Source organism: Epinephelus fuscoguttatus, linkage group LG5, assembly GCF_011397635.1.
Source record: "Epinephelus fuscoguttatus linkage group LG5, E.fuscoguttatus.final_Chr_v1".
Lineage (NCBI taxonomy): Eukaryota > Metazoa > Chordata > Actinopteri > Perciformes > Serranidae > Epinephelus > Epinephelus fuscoguttatus.
In genome coordinates this window covers 17,975,293-17,993,595 of record NC_064756.1, presented here as the reverse complement: position 1 = coordinate 17,993,595, position 18,303 = coordinate 17,975,293, and the positions used below count along the sequence as shown (strand labels likewise).

Here is an 18,303-nt window from a genome sequence, read left to right as displayed (position 1 = left end):
TGATTTGTGATATTGGGCTTTATAAATAAAATTGATTGATTGATTGATTGATTGAATCCCGTTAACAGCATATCCTGTTAGGGGTCGTGAGGGGTTGGAGCCTATCCCAGCTGACACTGGGCGAGAGGCAGGGTACACCCTGGACAGGTCGCCAGACTATCACAGGGCTGACACATAGAGACAGATAACCATTCACGCTCACGTTCACACCTATGGACAATTTAGAGTCACCAGTTAACCTGCATGTCTTTGGACTGTGGGAGGAAGCCGGAGTACCTGGAGAAAACCCACACTGACACAGGAAGAACATGCAAACTCTGCACAGAAGGGCTCCCCCACCCCGGTTCAAACCAAAAAACCTCTTGCTGTGAGGCGACAATGCTAACCACTGCACAACTGTGCAGCCAACTTTTTACCTAGAGTCAATTATATATCATTAGCATGCTAACAATGTATGCACGTCAGCATGTTAGCATACTGATGTTACCATTTAGCTCAAGGCACCGGTGTGCCTTAAGACAGCCTCACAAAGCCACTGGTGTGACTTCAGGCTCTTCGACTTTCTTATTATCTTAAATTAAATGATAATAATAATGATAATTCTGTATTTTGGTGTGATGTATGAATATTAATTTCCCATATTTTAAGTGGTTTTACAGTCTCATGTGAAACTGTTGTTACAAGAATTCACTTTTTGCCAGTACTTGCTGGCCAAACTTTTTAGTTTTTTAAAGAAACTTCCCCACAGCCACATCGTGTCTCAGTACCTGAAAGCATAGACTGTGTCAGGAATTGAGGTTTATAGCAGTAATTTCATATGATTTGTCTCTGTCTCATGGTAGATTCTTCTCCAGCAAGATGGAACAACAAAAGTCAAAAAATAGTCCATAACAGAGCTGAGTATCACCTTGGTTTCCTAATCTGTAATTTTTTCAATAAATGCAACTGTGATCATACCCACGCATTATCAAGATAACCTGCTAATCCTGTCTTAATACCCATTCTGAGTTCAAGAGAAAATATCAGTCCAGTATGATGAATAACATCACTTATATGATGCGTCCATGAATGAGCGCGGCACGCCAATTGCAGTACACAGTACAGGAACAGGATCAGTGGATAAATAACCACGCAGACAGAGCAGGTTCAGCATTGATGTTTTACTAGAAAAAGAAACCAAATGGAAAGACAAGAAACAAAGGAAGAAAGAAACAGTGTTAAAGCCAGAGTGTCGACAGCCCAGCAGTCTGCTTTCTGCTGTCTACGCATGAAATCTTATGTGCTGGAGGTGGCAAAGAAATAAACACAACGGTATCATGTACAGTTTAACTGCCTGGTGCGGTGATAGCGAGATCAGTGTTAACTGTCTCTTCACAAATGTATCCACTTTAGAAACCCACTATTTCCATTATTTCTCTAATGCTGGGCTGCTGCAGTGCTGCTGCGCTGATCCCCCGGGCTGAGAGGAGGCGTTTGGAAACTGTCTATCTTGTTCGTTTACAGGGCCATAAAAAGGCTTGCTGTTTGAGATACTTGTTGTTTTAGGATATTATTTTCTATTTATGCTTTTGTCTGTCGAGTTTCACTTGGATGCATTTGATTCAGGAGTGATGCATGATGAGGTCCGTGTGTGAGTTTAAGAAAGAAGTGGAAGTCTTCTTCTGTGAGATGTTAGAGGTTGCGACGTACAGTTGGAGTGTGCAACGCTCAGAAAAAGAGCCAGAACAAACTCAGATTGTCGGCTGTCTCGAGTTCTCTGTTTGTCTCTATCCCATTATTTTGCAGTGTGTCAGGGCAGAAAATAAAGTCATTTGTCATTGCTGAGGTGCACTTTGTAAAGAGAGTTCTGTCTTACGGTGGGACAGGAGGGGAGATGAAAGCAGAAAGGGGGGGAAGGGGAAGACAAAACAAGAGAAGGATCGACGACGATTTGAGAGATGGAAGGTAGGGCACAGGACAAACAGTACAATTAAAGAAAAAAACGGAGAGGACAAGGAAGGAAAGGAGAGGTTAGTGGGGGGAAAACACAATATTTCATTCCCGTAAGTAGTATGCCACAATCTCTGTATAAGCATCACCTCCATGCTTAATTGTAATTTGACAAAAAGAAAAATTCCACCGATGTAAATCCATAAAAATATATTCCTTTCTTTTCCTAATTGTTCCTCAGATAATAACGTGATGTATATTTTCCTCTCCCCAAGGCTGGCAGTGCGTGGAATACACAAAAACAGGCCGCCATCCGGTACATAACAGATCCCAAACATCTCGTAGGATTGATTGCTCTTGCCGAGCATGATGGATCTAAAAAGTGCAAACCCTGCTCAGTTTGAGCTCGTGTTGGATTTCAATCTGTAGCTGACTCACATCTGTGTGCGAAGACAAATAACAAAAAGCACTGAGGCGGTATGAAATGCAACACAAATGCTACACTCTCCAAATGTCAGACAGCATTGTTTCCCTGTACAGTAACCACAGTGGCCCATCCTCTCTCGAGGCTTGCCTAAATGTGTTCTCATTGTATCAGCTCCAGCGTTGAATACTGGCATCTACATGCTGTTTCAGGGGCATTTGCTGCCCGCGAACAGAGGGATAAAAAATAAAATCAGTGAGACAATGAAAAACAGTGACTAACTGTAACTGGTGAAACAGACAGACTGACAAAATAAAATGATCCGAACCTCTCACGGTGCTGGAGTGATCACTCTGAGCTGACCCTGTGTATGCAACAATGTGTGTGCGTGCGTTCTATGTGTGTGTCCGTGTGAGTGCCAGATGGACATTCAGTGTTGAGCAGGACACACAAAGACTGTGGCATATTAATATTCTCAAGTTATCAAAAAACAGCCATATAACAGAATGTATGCCATGGCCTCTGACAATCTGTGATCAATGTTTTCTATAGCTCTCTATAGACGTATATATATATATAGATATATATATATATTTATTTATTTGTATTATATATAATTATATATAATATGTAGATTTATAAAAAAGATTTGATCTTAATTACAAGTAGTGGCATTTTCTTTTATATTCATTATTGCAATGAATTGTTATCTAAGATGATTAAAAAAGACAGGTGAGTTCTGTTTTGCTACGCAGTTATTTACAACAGTTTTAAAAAGCAAGCTCTCTGATATGGTACCTTTCCCCGGCCACTGGAAAAAAAACTGAGGATCTCAAATGACAACCAAACTGCCCACTGGAGTCGTTACTTTCCGAGAAATTGAAAATTATACCTATAGTTCAGGTCAAATGAAGCGCACACGGCACAGACCTGTGCTTCTCAACCTTATTACGGCCCTTGAAACAAATGATTTTTACAACTCTAGTCACCCCGCTGTTGGGAAACATGCGAAAAAATGATGAATTTTGATTTGCTTTTTCCATCGCCTGGCTATTTGGATTTATTATTCAAATAGTATTTATTATTCAAGAGGACACAGAGGCAGAATTAATTATCATGATTAAAAAGTTTTATCCCAAATGTTTTAAACACCAGATTTATTTCCTCCATCATTCATTTTTCTTTAGGTCAGAGCATTTAGGTTGAGAAGCACTTTTGTTAGGGAGCCATTTGAGATCTGTCCATGTGTTTTATTTTTTCTTTCCATCACTGAATATACAGTTTAAACCTCGCCTTTGCCACTCGGCAAAAAGTAATCATCAGTTTGCTATTGAGCATTTCTACTGTCATGATGATGCTGTTGATGAAGGACTTTGTTAATTACTACTGTTTATTTTTTCTTTACAAACCCCTGTGAATTCTGCGGCCGAGATCAGCCACGCTTGTGTTTCGAGGTTACTTCTGTTCTATATTGGCTGATTATCTCGCTGGTTTTGGGGGCGAGAAATCATTCTGTATGCGTAGTAAGAAAGCATTTTTCATTCAGTTTGAACAGTCCATGGCAAAGTAGCGGGTTTGCACAGTCCGAACGTTCAAGCTTACAGTTTTCTGGTCTTCTAAGGGTGATAAATACCTGGCACTCAGTCTTTGCAGGCAAGTTAAGATGGCGATGACCATGATGATGATGATGATGAAAATAATGTTTGTAGTCTTAGTAAGGCGTTGTCAAGGGGTGCGGCTCGTTGGCCAACACTGTCCAGTGAAGACTGAGCAGAACAGAGTTTGGTTGTCTTTTTTTTTCTTTTTTTGTACCGTCCACTGCGATCATCATCTTTATCACTATCATCATCATGATCAGTTTTGCGGTCATGTTCACAGCTCATAGTTCATTTCATGGTAAGTCTGTGCTGGCTTTCCGGTCGGTTCGTCGATAGCAGGATGGTATCCTCCCAAAAAACAATAAAATGAATGCTGCAGGCAAGTGTGATAGTCATAGTTGTCCTGTTTTTGTTTTTTTCTCCACTGTTCGCTCCACAGTTGTATTTCACTTATCTCTTGTAAAATAAGTCAATGGCAGCAGGAAAGTGAGATGATGATGCAAACTGTGTGTTTGTGTATTCAAGTGTGTAAAAATGAGTATTTGTATTTGAGTATCTGTAATTATATGCATATTTGTGTATGTGTGTGTGTTATGCCTAAAAATGTTAAGTGTGTGATTGCGTGTGCATGTGTGTGTGTGTGTGTGTGTGTATGTGTCCTTGTCGAAGTCTGTACGTTTGTGTGTCGTTAAGGCACGGCAGGTGTTTTTGGTTTTCAGGGCAGTCCGGAGGAGACCACTGCAAGGCCGGGGTGTCGGAGAGAGGCGTGGCCAGCATGCACGGCTTTGGGGCAGTCTGGCGTCAGGACGCGGCCATTCTCCCCCACACTTCCTGTGATGGACAGACGGGCCTTGTTCCGCATGGCTTCAGAAAAAGACAGCTATAAGAGGAGAGGTAGAAGGGGAGGATGGAGAAGAGGGCGGAGACGGCAGAGTTGGCATTTAGTTTGGAGAAAAATCACATCTTTGGCAGAAAAAATGGTGCAACAACAAACTTCAAGATACAGAGATTTGTATAGAAACACATGCACAGAGAACGCTTACACATGCATGTGCCTGTACACACATTGAACACACAAGTACACTAACAAGAAAAGGTCTGAGGGTGCAATTTCACACATAGTTGAAACAATACTCCATTTGCATTCTAGTCTGTTGTTGTTATTGTTGTTGTGAGGGCCCTGACACACTGAACTGACATTTGGCCATTGGTGAGCATCTGACACCTGAGTTTTTCCGTTGTGTCACACAGCGTTGCCACTAGTCAGCCTTTGTCAGCTTTTTTCCAGCTAATTCAGCATGGTCAATTGGCGTCGGACCTGGTGGAGCCCGTCGGTGAGTGGAGTCACTCTGATTGGCAAAGTGCACGAGAGGAGAAACCGACATGAGGAAAGCAAACAAACGGGTTAAACAGGGAATGAGATCAAAGCAAACTTGTTATATTAGGTAAGATTATGTCCTTTAGCCACTGAGTTCTTTAGCAGAAACGGTTTGTCTGTGTTACTGTTGGCTACCACGCAGTAAACATTCAACAAGTTATGTCGTTAACGTGCTAACTGGCTAGCTAGCATTGAAATCATCCTGTTGGTCTTCTGGTTTCCCGTTTTGAATGACGAATAAAGACGATCACTGCCTGCTGGTATGGAGAGTTAGTTCCTTTCACACAGGCGCAGAACGTATGTGCTAGTTCACAGTTTGCTGTAATCGCGTCTTAGCGTTAGCATTTCAAGTGCAAGTTCTTGGTCAAGACACAGGGAATGTGAGGCAATGCAAGCGTTATTTGATGTCAGTTTGAAGTGTCTGGGCTTTGTGGTTTACACTGTAAACAAACTATTGCTGAAACAATTTAATAATCGATAATTCATAGTCAAAATAATTGCTAACAATTTCGTTAATCAATAAGTTGTTCTGTAAACTATGACTGGCTGGTTAAGAAATAAGTTACTTATTCACCAGAGACTTACTTGAGAGTTTGTTTTTTTAAGAACAGAATTCACCACAAGGTGCTTGGAAAAGCTTTTCAGATATTCTTAGTGCGCTTTTTTGTTGCACATCATTTCTCTCTGCTCAAACACTATATTCCAGGTAGAAAATGCCCGTGACTTCATGTGTGAATGCACCCCCAAACTACACATTCTCACTGAAAGGCTACCACACAGTGCAAATGCTACAGTAACATGGTTTTACCAAAGGCAAAAGTAAATGTACAAGCAGGCAACAATCAACAGACATGTTCACAGTAGGCGAGAGGATTTGGGTAGTAGACATCTGCATTTCATAGGTGACCATGCATTTCTGGGTTCTGGGTTTGAGTAATCTGAAAAATTCAGGTGAGGATTTGGAAGGATTTGGAAGGTGAGGACTTTGGAAAGACAAAAGGAAAACACAAAGGAGTGATTTTTCTTTCAGGGTTTCAGATTTATAGAGAGGGAGAGACTGACTATACTGCTCAGAGTAGGGCGACACTTCACACAGACTGGCTACTTTGTGATGTTTCACAGTCTTATTTCTGACAGACAAAAAGCTTTTTTTTTTTTTTTTTTTAAAATTGATTAACTGTGCATTTTCTTGACAATGTGTGCTTGTGCTGTGATTGTGATGCTTCTTAAAATGCCTCAGCTATAACTGAAGTTAAAGGGTTTTCCACGTAAGTTATTGGCAATTCTGAGACAGTTTCTCTGTTAATGATGTTAGGAAAGAAAATATGCTTAAGTTTCATCTTTGATTACTGAAACATAGCAATATGATGATCTGCTTAGAAACTAATAGCCTTTTTACAGAATGAGATGTTGTAAAAGCCACTTTTAGATGCATGAATTAGAGAGCAACGTCTGAAAAAAAGACATTAAGAATAGTTTACGGTGCATTTAAAGAGCACAGGGAAAAATGTTGTCATGCTGATGTACAGCTCAATTAATAATGAATGAGAAAACATAAAATAGACTGTTCTCAAGGAACATATTAGAAAAGTAACCTACAGTATATACTGTATATGTTTAGTCTAAAACAGTCTACTCTCTGTGGTAAACCTTATTTGAAGTTGGCATGGTTACCTTAGGACGGATAATAGCCAATATTTAGTGTACCGCATTTAGCTGTATTTGTTTTTGCATCCTGGCTATCGATCCTGCTTAAGGTGGTCATCAAATATGACCTTACAATGCCTCTGAAAGGTTCGTTAAGCAGATCATCAAATTGAAGTCCAGTGTTTCCTTTCACTTCAGTTAACTACTGTTTTTCATCACTAAACGTGAGTCATGTTTTTACAACAGCATCACTAAGTAGCCGTTCTATATGAAGTGTTTGCTTCATCAATTATTCCTCCGCATTAGCACTAAGTAACTGGGCTGTTTGGAAGTTGTCAGGGCTGGAATAAGTCAGAGTGCCTGTTTGGACCGTCGACAACAGGGGTGCACAACTCCAGTTTATAGACGACACATTAGAGGAGCAGTGTATCGATAGGAAACAGCTTCGACTACAAGCCACCAGAGGTGAGAAAGGTTTACGCAGCAGGAGTAAATTAACTGTAGCTATTGTGCATGGAGCATGGTTTGTTGTTTGTAAATTAGGACGAGGACAGAGGGATGCTGTATGCTGTAAAGCCCTCTGAGGGAAAGTTGTGATTTGTGATATTGGGCTTTATAGAATTGAATTTAATAAAATAAAACCACTGCCACTATTTTGATCAGCTGTTAGAAGTCAAGATGAGTAAATATGTTTCCCCATAGGGATTGACTATAGGGGCACATTATACAGGATTCAGATTGTTTAAGAACTCACTGCAACTCAATCAACTAATGACTACAGGTGGACAAACATTAAAAGCAATTATAAACTGCTGCTGGATCCAAAAACCAATAATCATTTTGTAAGTTATTAAGGGAACAATCATTTGTTCTCTTAATAACTACTGAAACTGGCATTTCAAGAGAACGTTTGAAACTTTGCTTGAACTGTCAAAACTGCAGTCTCACCCTAAATTGGTTTGAATTGGCTCAGTGTGAACTGGCTTTAACCCGCTCTTGACAAACAAGGCGTTTCATGTACGTGGGTGTCTTTCTGACATTGCAATGGGGCGAGTGGTCTAATTATGAAAATTATGGTGGACATCCACTGACATAAAAACAAGTGTTTTTTTTATATTCCTGACATATCTATCACATTATGGCTGAAAAAGTTTTAGTTGGACTCAGATTAGTGATAATTGGTGTCCACACGTTAGCTAATTATTTTGTAGCTTGAAGCAGTCACAGATTTTAATGAGGAACAGCACAGTAACTAACTTTTGCTCTCAGGGTAGTTAAGTACCAATGTAGACAGTGCTATGATCTTGAAATAGTTTGAAGAAGTACTCTGCAGGACTTTCAATGTGTATTTATTGGCAGAGGCTCAGACCAGTGCATGTATTTCCTAATTTTTCACTTATTCTGGTGTGTTACTTGGCGTGTACCCCCATAGCGCCCAATTTAAACTGCTCTGACCTGTCTACTCTTGTTACTTCCTCTGCAAGCCCCTTTGCAATCCACCTCCACCCCAGCTCCTCCTTTTCATACTGTGTCTGACCTATCAATGTCATTCCTGTTTGTCACTGATGCTGCTCTGTTCTGTTCCCGGGGGGTCTTTGCTGCTGCTCTCTCTGCCTCAGGCTTTCCATGTAGGCGCACGGAAGGGCAGAGAGGTTTGCTCTCTCTGCCTCAGGTTTTCCTTGTTTGCACGTGGAAGGGCAGAGAGGTGTTCTCTCTCTGCCTTAGGCTTTCTGCCTAGGCCCCAGGAAAGGCAGAGAGGCCCCAGAACAGCAAATGGAAATAAAGTTTTCTTTGACCAAAGTAGTCCTGACTGAAATAAGTAATTTTCCTGCCTAAACCTAACCGCCAAACTCTTCATCACAGACCTCTCTGTATCAAGATACAACGCAAAATGGTGCCCCCGGTGTCATCTTAGCATCTCTGGGAAAATATGAAAAGTAGGGATGAGATCACACTGGATGTTGGGACTAGGTAGAAACCACCGAACAGGAAGCTATAAAAAGTGAGAAACAGTACCGAAAATACGCAAATGGCAGGATGAAACGTCAAGTGGACAAAGCTTGCTCCAAAACAAAAGTGAATCTGGGGTTGGCTTTCACTTTTGCAGGCAAGTGTGTTTATACTCAGTAACCTACATATCCTCTGCCCGAAATAAAACTGGAATATTAGAGGAAAAAAAAGGGTTTTGGGTATTAGTAGTTATAAATTTGACACTTTATCTATGTTGATAATTATTAAAAGTTTTTATGTATAGTATTAGTGCTAAAATGATTCGTAACTTAATTGATTAGCCCATGGATAGTAAAGTAATAAGATATGTAAAGTAATAAATGCCTGATAAATGGATGAGGAAAACAAGTTAACGAGTGTTAGCCCCTGAAAAAGGAGTTGTGCATCCCTGCTTCATCATTATTTTGTTAACTATTCGCTAAAATTACAATGCAGGTGCCTAGTCAAGTCATGAGCCAAGAGCATCACCATCAATGTCATCATGATCATCATCACCATCATCATCATCATCATCATCATCTGCAGCCAAAGACGATGGAACCAAATCTGTGGTCGCACAAATCTAACCCCATTCTAGGCGGGGGTGAAATGCAACCGTAACAAAACAAATTTAAACTCAAAAATCTAAGAAAATGTTAGGCCAATAAAGAAACAAAACAGCCAAAATAAGCTTTCACGAAAACATAAAAAGCTACATTGGTTCCACAATGCTTGACCACATCTTCATCACCACATGAAGTACAACACGGTTGCGTGGGGCTGCTGCGTCAGCCTCTACATCGACAATACAATAATCTACAGCACCACCACCATGATCAACACCACCATTACCCCACCTATATGGGAGCCTCTAAATCCTACCCCTATATCTTGACCCCCTCGGAGCCGTACACGTTGTACCCCTCCCTATAAGTGGCTAGATTCTGGGTGCTGGGGGAGGGGCTGGGGCAGTGGGGGGGGCTAAGGTCCACCTTCATGCGCTTGGCTTCCGCCCGTGACTTGTAGCAGAACTCGACCAGGGCCACCAGCATGGCCAGGCCCAGGCCGCCCACAAGGATGTAGAAGACCCCCGCCACGTTGGACAGGCTCAGAGCCTGGGACGACTTGTCCTGAGGAGAGGGAGTGCGATGCGGTTCGGGGAAGAATGAGGTGGTAAAGGATGCAGCAGAGGAGGGGTGGAGGTAAAGTAGAAGGGGTTGATGGGAAAGGGGAAAAAAGGAGGTAAACGGGTGAAAAATAGACAACAAGAGGGAGAGAAGGAGCAGAGCAGGATGATAATGGAGGATGAAAGATATGTGATTAAGGAAAGGAGACAGGCAGGCGGGATAAGAGGAGGGAAAATGAGAAATGGGAGAACAGGAGAATAACAGGAGTAAAAGGTGGAGAAGGAAGTGAAGGAGGTGACAAGATGGGAAAAGAGGTGGGAAAAAGCAGACAGAGACAACAGGGTACAGTGGGTTAGACACAGAAATAGAGATCATCAGAGAAAAAAAATCATTGAGTGACTTTTATCTGCAAATTTACTATTCTATGCCACTGAAATTACATGTGTCATCACTTAATAATGAATTATCATAGTTACTTTTTACGTCTACAACTACAATTAATGCACTATCACAACAACAGCTACTACACATCTCTAACAATCAATACATCTACAGCACATTCTACATTTCTACATCTGTAACATGATATCCAAGTAGCTTGAATCAACATCTCATGTAAGTCAAAAAGAGCAGGCTTTAATCTGAGTGGTGATGACAGTTCACTGCATTTCAATGAAATTTAAAGGCTCATGTACTCTAAACATCTACAGTGGAGCAGCTCCTATTGCCTATATTGTGAAAATCTTCCTGCTTAAGAGTTTTCTCTGAAACAAAACAGTAACGAATATTTAACTGGGAGACATAGTGTATAAATTAGTTGTAGCACTTTAATTGCAAATGCTAAAAACAAATATGGTAACGCTTTATCTCACAGGCTCATTAATATTTTTCTAATTATGTCAGATATTCCCTGAAAAGAACTATAATTTTAGCGTTGAGCTTATACGCAGTTGTTGGCTTTCAGAGGAAATTACTGCTCCACTTAAACTCAAATAAAATTATTCATTTAGTATTCATTATTAGTGAGAACTATGTTCTCCACATGTTAAATTGAATGCTTTTTTCCAATGTTCAGCTGACCTGCTGTGCACTGAAGTCTTTATACACTTTAATTAATTAGCATTAGCCTGAATATCTAATTGCAAGTGCAGCAACTGAACAGTGCCAATTAACTGACCTACAATTAGCACCAAATAATGGAGTTCTCCCACAAACAACTTAGGATATTATTTAAAAAAAACATATGCATCTGTAAAATAAAGCGTTACCATGTGTTACTCCAACTTATGGAATTAAATAGATAGCCTTGTCCTGATTAAAGGGACACTTCACCCCCAAATCAAAAACACATATTTTCCTCCTACGTGTAGTTCTATTTATCAATCTATATTGTTTTGGTGTGGGTTGCCGAGCATTGGAGATATCAGCTGCAGAGATGTCTGGCTTCTCTCAAATAATAAATAACACAGAAATAACACAACGAACTAAAACGCATGCACATATCAATACGTGTAAAAGAAAATAAAGCAAAGCATAGTAAGATCTGAAAATAATGAAAGATAAGACAGAAACCTTAAGGACAATCAAAGGTGTTAGCTTAGCTTAAATTTAAATGTGTCTACAGAGGGGGAGCACTTAATTGAAAAGGGTAAACTGTTCCAAAGCTTTGGGGTGGCTACTTCAAATGCACAAATGCTTGGGCGCTATGGGGGTACACGCCAAATGCCCTTCGTCTCAATGGCGAGACTACCAGGATCAACTGGTCTGAGGATCTGAGAGATCTTGGGTTGGAAAGGGGGCAGAGGAGCAAACAGTAGGACCTTAAACTCAGACTTGTACTTGATCCATAACTAGTGCAGGGACACCAGTACAGGCATGATGTGGTCTGTCTTCCGTGTACCAGCTGAAGTCTAGCAGCAGCATTTTGTACGAATTGCAAGTAAGATAAGGATGACAGAGCATTATAGCAATCCAAACGAGAGGAAATCAGGGCATTCATGACTATCCTCAGGTCATGAAACCAGAGGATCTGTTTGAGTTTGGCAATATTTCTAAGTTGGAGAAAGCAACCTTTCACTACAGTGTTAATTTGTTTGCCAAATTTTAAAGCTGAATCAAATACGACACTCAACATTAATGTCTCTTTTCAGAAATCATGATCCAGTTAATCAAGATAATCCACAGACCTTGTTGTGAGCAGTTTTATGAAGGAAGTATTTTCTTTCTACTGAACTACACCTGCCAACTGTATCACCGAGCAGAACGAAGCGTGCATCTACTCATGGACGAGACAGCGTGAGATGTAAACATTAATAGCATTCTTAGCTGAGCTGTAACGTTAGCTAGCTCAGCGGTGCTAGGTGAGCTAGCAGTAGATGCACGCTTCCTTCTGCACAGTGATACAATCGGCAGGTGTAGTTCAGTAGACAGAGTTTAGTTCATCCACGAACTTTGCTCCTAAGATTTTCAAATGTAGTTTTTGGTACTTTAAGCAACACAAGTCCCATCTTGCTCCACTGTATATGAGAGAAGGCAGACATCTCTACAGTTGATATACCACTCTACAACTCACACCAAAACAATCAAGACTGATAAACAGGCTGCAGGTACGAAAAAAACAAAAAATTATTTTTGATTTTAGGGGTGAACAGTCCGTTAAAATCTTAAACATGAAGGTAAGAGCCAATAGTTGCAAACAAGTAACTAACTCTAAATCTAAAGAAACACTGATATTCTAATCTGTAGTTTCAGGGTTTCAAACATGGGCTAGTGTATGATATCAAACAAAAATATGAAAGTGGAAATTGCTGATGATAATCAAAATTTACATTGTATCTCTGATGCTAACTGTAATGAGAATGGGATTGCCACAGATTGCTACAGAAACTGAACATAAATTTGACTTAATCTGATGCATATTTAGGTAAATGTGGTCCAGCATCAAAATAGAAGTAGGAAAAATGTTCACTGAATGGATAGTTTGTGGAGCACATTCAAAATATGTTTCAGGCTAATTGAGAATATTGGCTATTGCTAAAACAGTAGTTGCAGTAATCTGGAGCGTATTCAGGATGAGAGTTTCAGGCTAGCGTTCTGAGGGCCGCAGCAGCGTGAGACTGACCTTACTTCCAGAGTCCTTGGGTCCACACTCTCCCTTGTCATACCACCATTTGTTTTTCAGTTTGTCTAAGACGCCTGCTTCGCTCAGTTTCAAAACTGCAAGGTTTACCGGGGTTCTTCGCGTGTAAAAATAACATAAATAACATCATAGGTCATGTTATTTTATGTTATTAGGGTGTTTCACATTTGCATTGCACAGCTCAGTTACACAGAAAAGTACTTTTGTTCACATCAAGTGACCTAGCGTGGATCCCACTGAGTACATGTGTGTATGCTCGTTGAGGAGGGGCTGGGGGGAGCGAGGAGCTAAGGCGAGCTACAGACATATGAGTGGGACCCACCTTTGTCACTTTAGGTAACACACCCATGCTGCCCCAGCTGATCCTTCACTGAGCCAGAGGCAAGTACTGTAAAGCCAGGACTATTGGCGCTGGGCTAGCACTGTGCTACAGCTGGGAGAGAGATGAGCTGGATGTATAGCTGAAGATTTTTCAAAGCCAGAGGAACCTCCTACTTGCATGATTTGTTCTTTCTGCACTCTGTGTGGCTGTCGCTGTTGAGTCCACTACTCTGTCTAGACTGAAAATCTCCACAATTTATGAATTTGCACGACATTTCTTTACAAACATTCATGATCAGCAGATGGGAAATCCTGACTTTGGTAATTCTCTTTTCATCTAGCGCCAGCAGCAAGTCAAAGTTAACACTTATCCAGTAAAATATCTCAACATAAATGAAATGGCATAAAATTCTGTGCAGACATTCATGATTCCCAGATGATTCATCCTTATGACATTGGTTATCCTGATATTTCCTCCAGCGCCACTATATGGTTGACATCTGTGCTTTTGAATGAAATATCTAAAATTCAAGGCTTCAAGATTCACAGCCCGGTCGCCAGAAGAAACATTTCAAATTTTTTATCACATTACATTAGACGTTACATTTGCACATTTCATATTTATCATATCAACGTTTCTAAAGTGACGTAATATATATGCTGACTCTTATCATTGGGGGGTGGAGGGAATGATGGATGGTGTGTCATCTCAGCAACACCTGCAAAGCTGCAGATGCTGCTTGGAACCAACTAAACTTGGGTGTCTTTAGTGGCACATTGCGGCATTTCCTAGAGGCGTTTGAGCTATGGAACCTGGATGTTTTTAACACACTGCAGCATTTTCTAGTGCTGTTTGAGCCACCAAACCTAGGTGTTTTTCATTGACCTTTCCCTGCTTTTCTGCAACTTTTGTCGCATCAAATGTGGATGTTTTAAGCCAAAACGTGATATTTTCCTAGCCATAACTGACTGATTTTTGTGCCTAAATCTAACCACGTCTTCACTACAGTGTTGTTAAGAAACAGAAAGTTTCATTGTATCTGCTACATAATAATGTACAAATGTAACATATCCAAAATACAATACACACTTTTTTTTCTGGCGGCTGGGTTGAAATTCAGCTATTCTTTAAGACATCACAAAACTACTACTCATTTCTCTCTATTGGTACAATAGTAGGAAATACAGGTCTCATTTATTTTACAAGTATGCTGTTGGAAGCTTGATGTGATGACTTGACAACATGCCCACCTGTTTGGTGTTGTGGTGGCATTTTCACACTTTTCAAAATGGCTGCTGTTTGATTGCAAATCAAGAAAAACTGGTAAAATGAACACATATATCTTTTTGTCTACTCTTGTTTGAATCCAATTGACACAATCAACCTTTATTTGCATTGGTTAGTTATGAACTACGGTGGCCGAAGGAGGTCACAACACACGCAAATTTCACACTAGCAAATCCACACAACACACGCGCATTAAGAAAACACCCCCAAATTCAGAAAACACATTCATCGATTTCTCAACACATATTTGCAACTCAGCAGCATAAGCAAATAAGAAAATGCTGCAAATCCTCACAGCACAAGCAAATAAGAAAACGCCTCAAATGCTCACAACACAAGCAAGAAGCTAAACGCTCCGCAAAAACGAAAACACACGCCAAATTGAAGACGACAACGGAAATGTTTCCAGGGGGACCATAATCACTCATGGACCTGCTTTTAGCCGCCAAAAACAACTTACATGCTCAGACCAGAATCGGCGACACGCTGATGTGCTCCAACAGGTTAAGTGTTTGGTTTTTTTTTTTACCATTTTAAAACACTACATCAGTGTGCACTGATACCATTAATATCTTATCATCTGATTTCATTAAGCATATGTCAGACGATTGGAATTGGATTGGATTGGAAATGTCAACAACTAGTCACTGATTACAGTCCCCCTGGAAACAGTTCTGTTGTCGTCTTCATTTTGGCATGTTTTCGTTTTTGCAGAGCGTTCAGCTTCTTGCTTGTGTTGTGAGCATTTGAAGCGTTTTCTTATTTGCTTGTGTTGTGAGGATTTGCAGCGTATGTGTTGCAAAATCGATGAATGTGTTTTCTGAATTTGGGGGTGTTTTCTTAATGTGCATGTGTTGTGTGGATTTGCGTGTGTTGTGACTTCTCTCGGCCACCATAATGAACACACCTTTTCACTTTCACATAAAGCTTTTAACTCTGATAATGTTCTTGCTAACCCTGGCTACTAGCAGCTAAAAGATGATTGTGTGAGGTGACACAGTAGTGGTTTGTCACTGTTCTGAGTCTGATTCTCATATTGTTTACATACTATTAGCTCAATGGACTGGTTTTACCTCTCAATTTAAGGATTTGCTGAGAATCAAAGAAATCAAATTACAACTTTGCTAAGACACACAGAAGATAACAAGAATCATTTCGGGACCTTAGAGTCACAAAGGAGTCGAATGAATGTTTAAATCTTTAACACAACAGAAAAAACTGAGCTAAAAGGGGAAAAAAACTTGTTGAAATCCAACAAGATGTAGGAAACTCTATCCTGTAGTTGCATTCTGCTGCTATCAATTATTCATCCGTCCTTCTGCTTCAAGTCAACCTGAGCCTAAAAGAATCTGAGAGCTACAATTACAGTTGGCTCTCATTATTCCATTGAGATTCATTTCATCTGCCATGTACACGACCAGCAGATTCTCAGCTGAAGGAATGATAAGGGTCAGTTTGGTGTCTCTCTGTCTTTCTTGCTATTTGACTCTCCCCAGAGCTGCCACTAGGGGGCGAATATTCCTGCCTTGACAGTATTTGCTCTCTTTATCTTTCCACCTTCACACTCTGTCCTTTCGGAGGGACATTACCAGACCGGTGCCAAACACATTTGAAAATGGTGATTATCATGAGGTGTGCTTGATTTCTCTTGGCAGGCACTCACCCGCAGTGGGGACATATTTCCCTGCATGAAAATGAACAATTCAGTTTTTTTCCCCGATGATTCAGTATAAAATTATATAATGCATTGATTTTTGGAAAAATAATATTGGTTCTCATGGGTCTAAAAGGTACAGCCAATTGATTTTTTTCTTTTTTTGTCTCTCAACAAGCTCAAGTGTTGTACCTTTGTCACTGGGTCTGAACCTTTTATATAAAAATGCACACACCACTGACAACAGATGCAACCTTGTGCCCATTTTTTTAAGCTGCAGGGTGTCCCGAGAGATTTCTCGCTGTCACGTTTGCCCTCTCTCTTTGCTGCTTGACTCTTCGCCGGGGCAGATGCATGCGTTACACTACTGGGACAGGGGCTGTCGCGAGCTGCCTAGCCGGTGATCGGCCCCTGTCCCCCTAGTGGTGGGGTGGTCAGACAGAGAGGGCTAACCTTGGAATCCCCTCCCCCGCTGCCACATTCTCCTTTGTCATACCACCACTTGTTTTTCAATTTGTCCAACAGGCCCTGCTCGTTGAGCTTTAGCACGGCCAGGTTGACCGCGTTTCTTTAAGTAAAAAGGAGGGACAGATAAGATAGTTTGGTCAGAGCAGAGGATGGAGGGACAAGACAGACAAGATGGACGTGGACCACAGCCAGGAGGAAGAAGGGGAGGGAAATGAGGAGGAAAGGGAGCAGAGGGGGGAGAGAAATCAGAGAGGTTGAAGGGAAAAGATGGGTTAGTAGGGAAGGATGCACCCCAGACAACACTCTCTTTACTCTTTCTCTTTGACTTTCTTTCTACTTCAGATATTTTATTAAAATATATTTCTGTTTGTTTAATTTATTCTTTTCTTGTAAAGAATGTTTTGTTTGACTGTATCCGTCCTCTGTTGCTCTCCTGTACAGGGCTGCACTAACACAGGATGCTCCACAGTGAGTGTCAGATTGCTGGTATAAAGTGTGTTAACCAGGTCTCTGCAGCCTGCTGATGGTGCTCTTGTCCCCTCCTGATGCTCTCCTGCCTTCCTGCAACTGTCTGTGCGCATATGTGCGTGTGTGTGTGTTTGTGTGTGTGTGTGTGCGTGTGTGGAGTCAGTTTCCCACTGCACCCCTGAAGGGATTGACCTCCAAACAAAATTCAGGGACACAGGGCTAAATATCTGGCATTCATGTGTGCACATGTTTTCAGCTAAGCTCTTTATATCAGGTGTGTTTAATAAGAGGAGCTCTTCTCTTCACTTAAGTAAATGAGTTGTGTTTGTTTTTCTTGAAACTCAGTTATAATCATTGCCTTGCAATGTAGTTGAAAGCAAGGACTTTTTAAAAAGGTTTTAAAGGTCGCTGAGTTGTGATAAGCATCAGCATTCAACACTTGAGTGTCGGTTCCTAAACAAAAGGGAAGCCATTCTTTTCATGATGCCTAAGTTTACTTGATTTTTTTTAACAACAGAGCATATTTTGTAAATGCTGTGGCATTTAGCAGGCAACTCTTATTTCTAATATGTTCTCACTGGCACTTGAGTGCAACACCCAGAAAACTTCAAGGGCTGTCTGTGGCTTTTATTGTGAAATTTAGGAATGAAAATAGTGAAATTTCAATGTGCTGCTGTTGACCATGACAAGTATACCATCTTGGTTCAGACTACAGAACCTCTTGAAATGTTAGTCGACCAGAAAGGTCATTAGATGGCAAGATTTCATTGGTTGCTTAGTTGCAGAAAAAATAAATAAATCTGAAACTCTGTTAGGAGCTGTGCCCTGTCAAAATAACAACCTGCCACCACGCTCTTGAAAGCTGGCACAAAA

At 40.8% G+C, this 18,303-nt stretch overlaps 1 protein-coding gene across 4 annotated transcripts in view; it reads right to left on the bottom strand.

Annotated features, from left to right (window-relative positions):
* Positions 1–1,167: 1,167 nt before the first annotated feature.
* gria4a (glutamate receptor, ionotropic, AMPA 4a) overlaps positions 1,168–18,303 on the bottom strand; it is a 157,978-nt gene continuing 140,842 nt past the window's right edge. Inside the window, exons 16-18 of one of the 4 annotated variants that reach the window (XM_049575650.1) lie at positions 16,948–17,062; positions 9,958–10,095; positions 1,168–4,831 (exon numbers count right to left, since the gene is read on the bottom strand). In XM_049575650.1, coding sequence (XP_049431607.1) covers positions 4,667–4,831; positions 9,958–10,095; positions 16,948–17,062 — 418 coding nt within the window. In that variant the 3' untranslated portion in view covers positions 1,168–4,666. Of the gene's footprint in view, positions 4,832–9,847; positions 10,096–13,213; positions 13,329–16,947; positions 17,063–18,303 lie in introns of all 4 variants that reach the window. The other 3 variants (XM_049575646.1, XM_049575647.1, XM_049575649.1) reach the window with 3 other exon arrangements.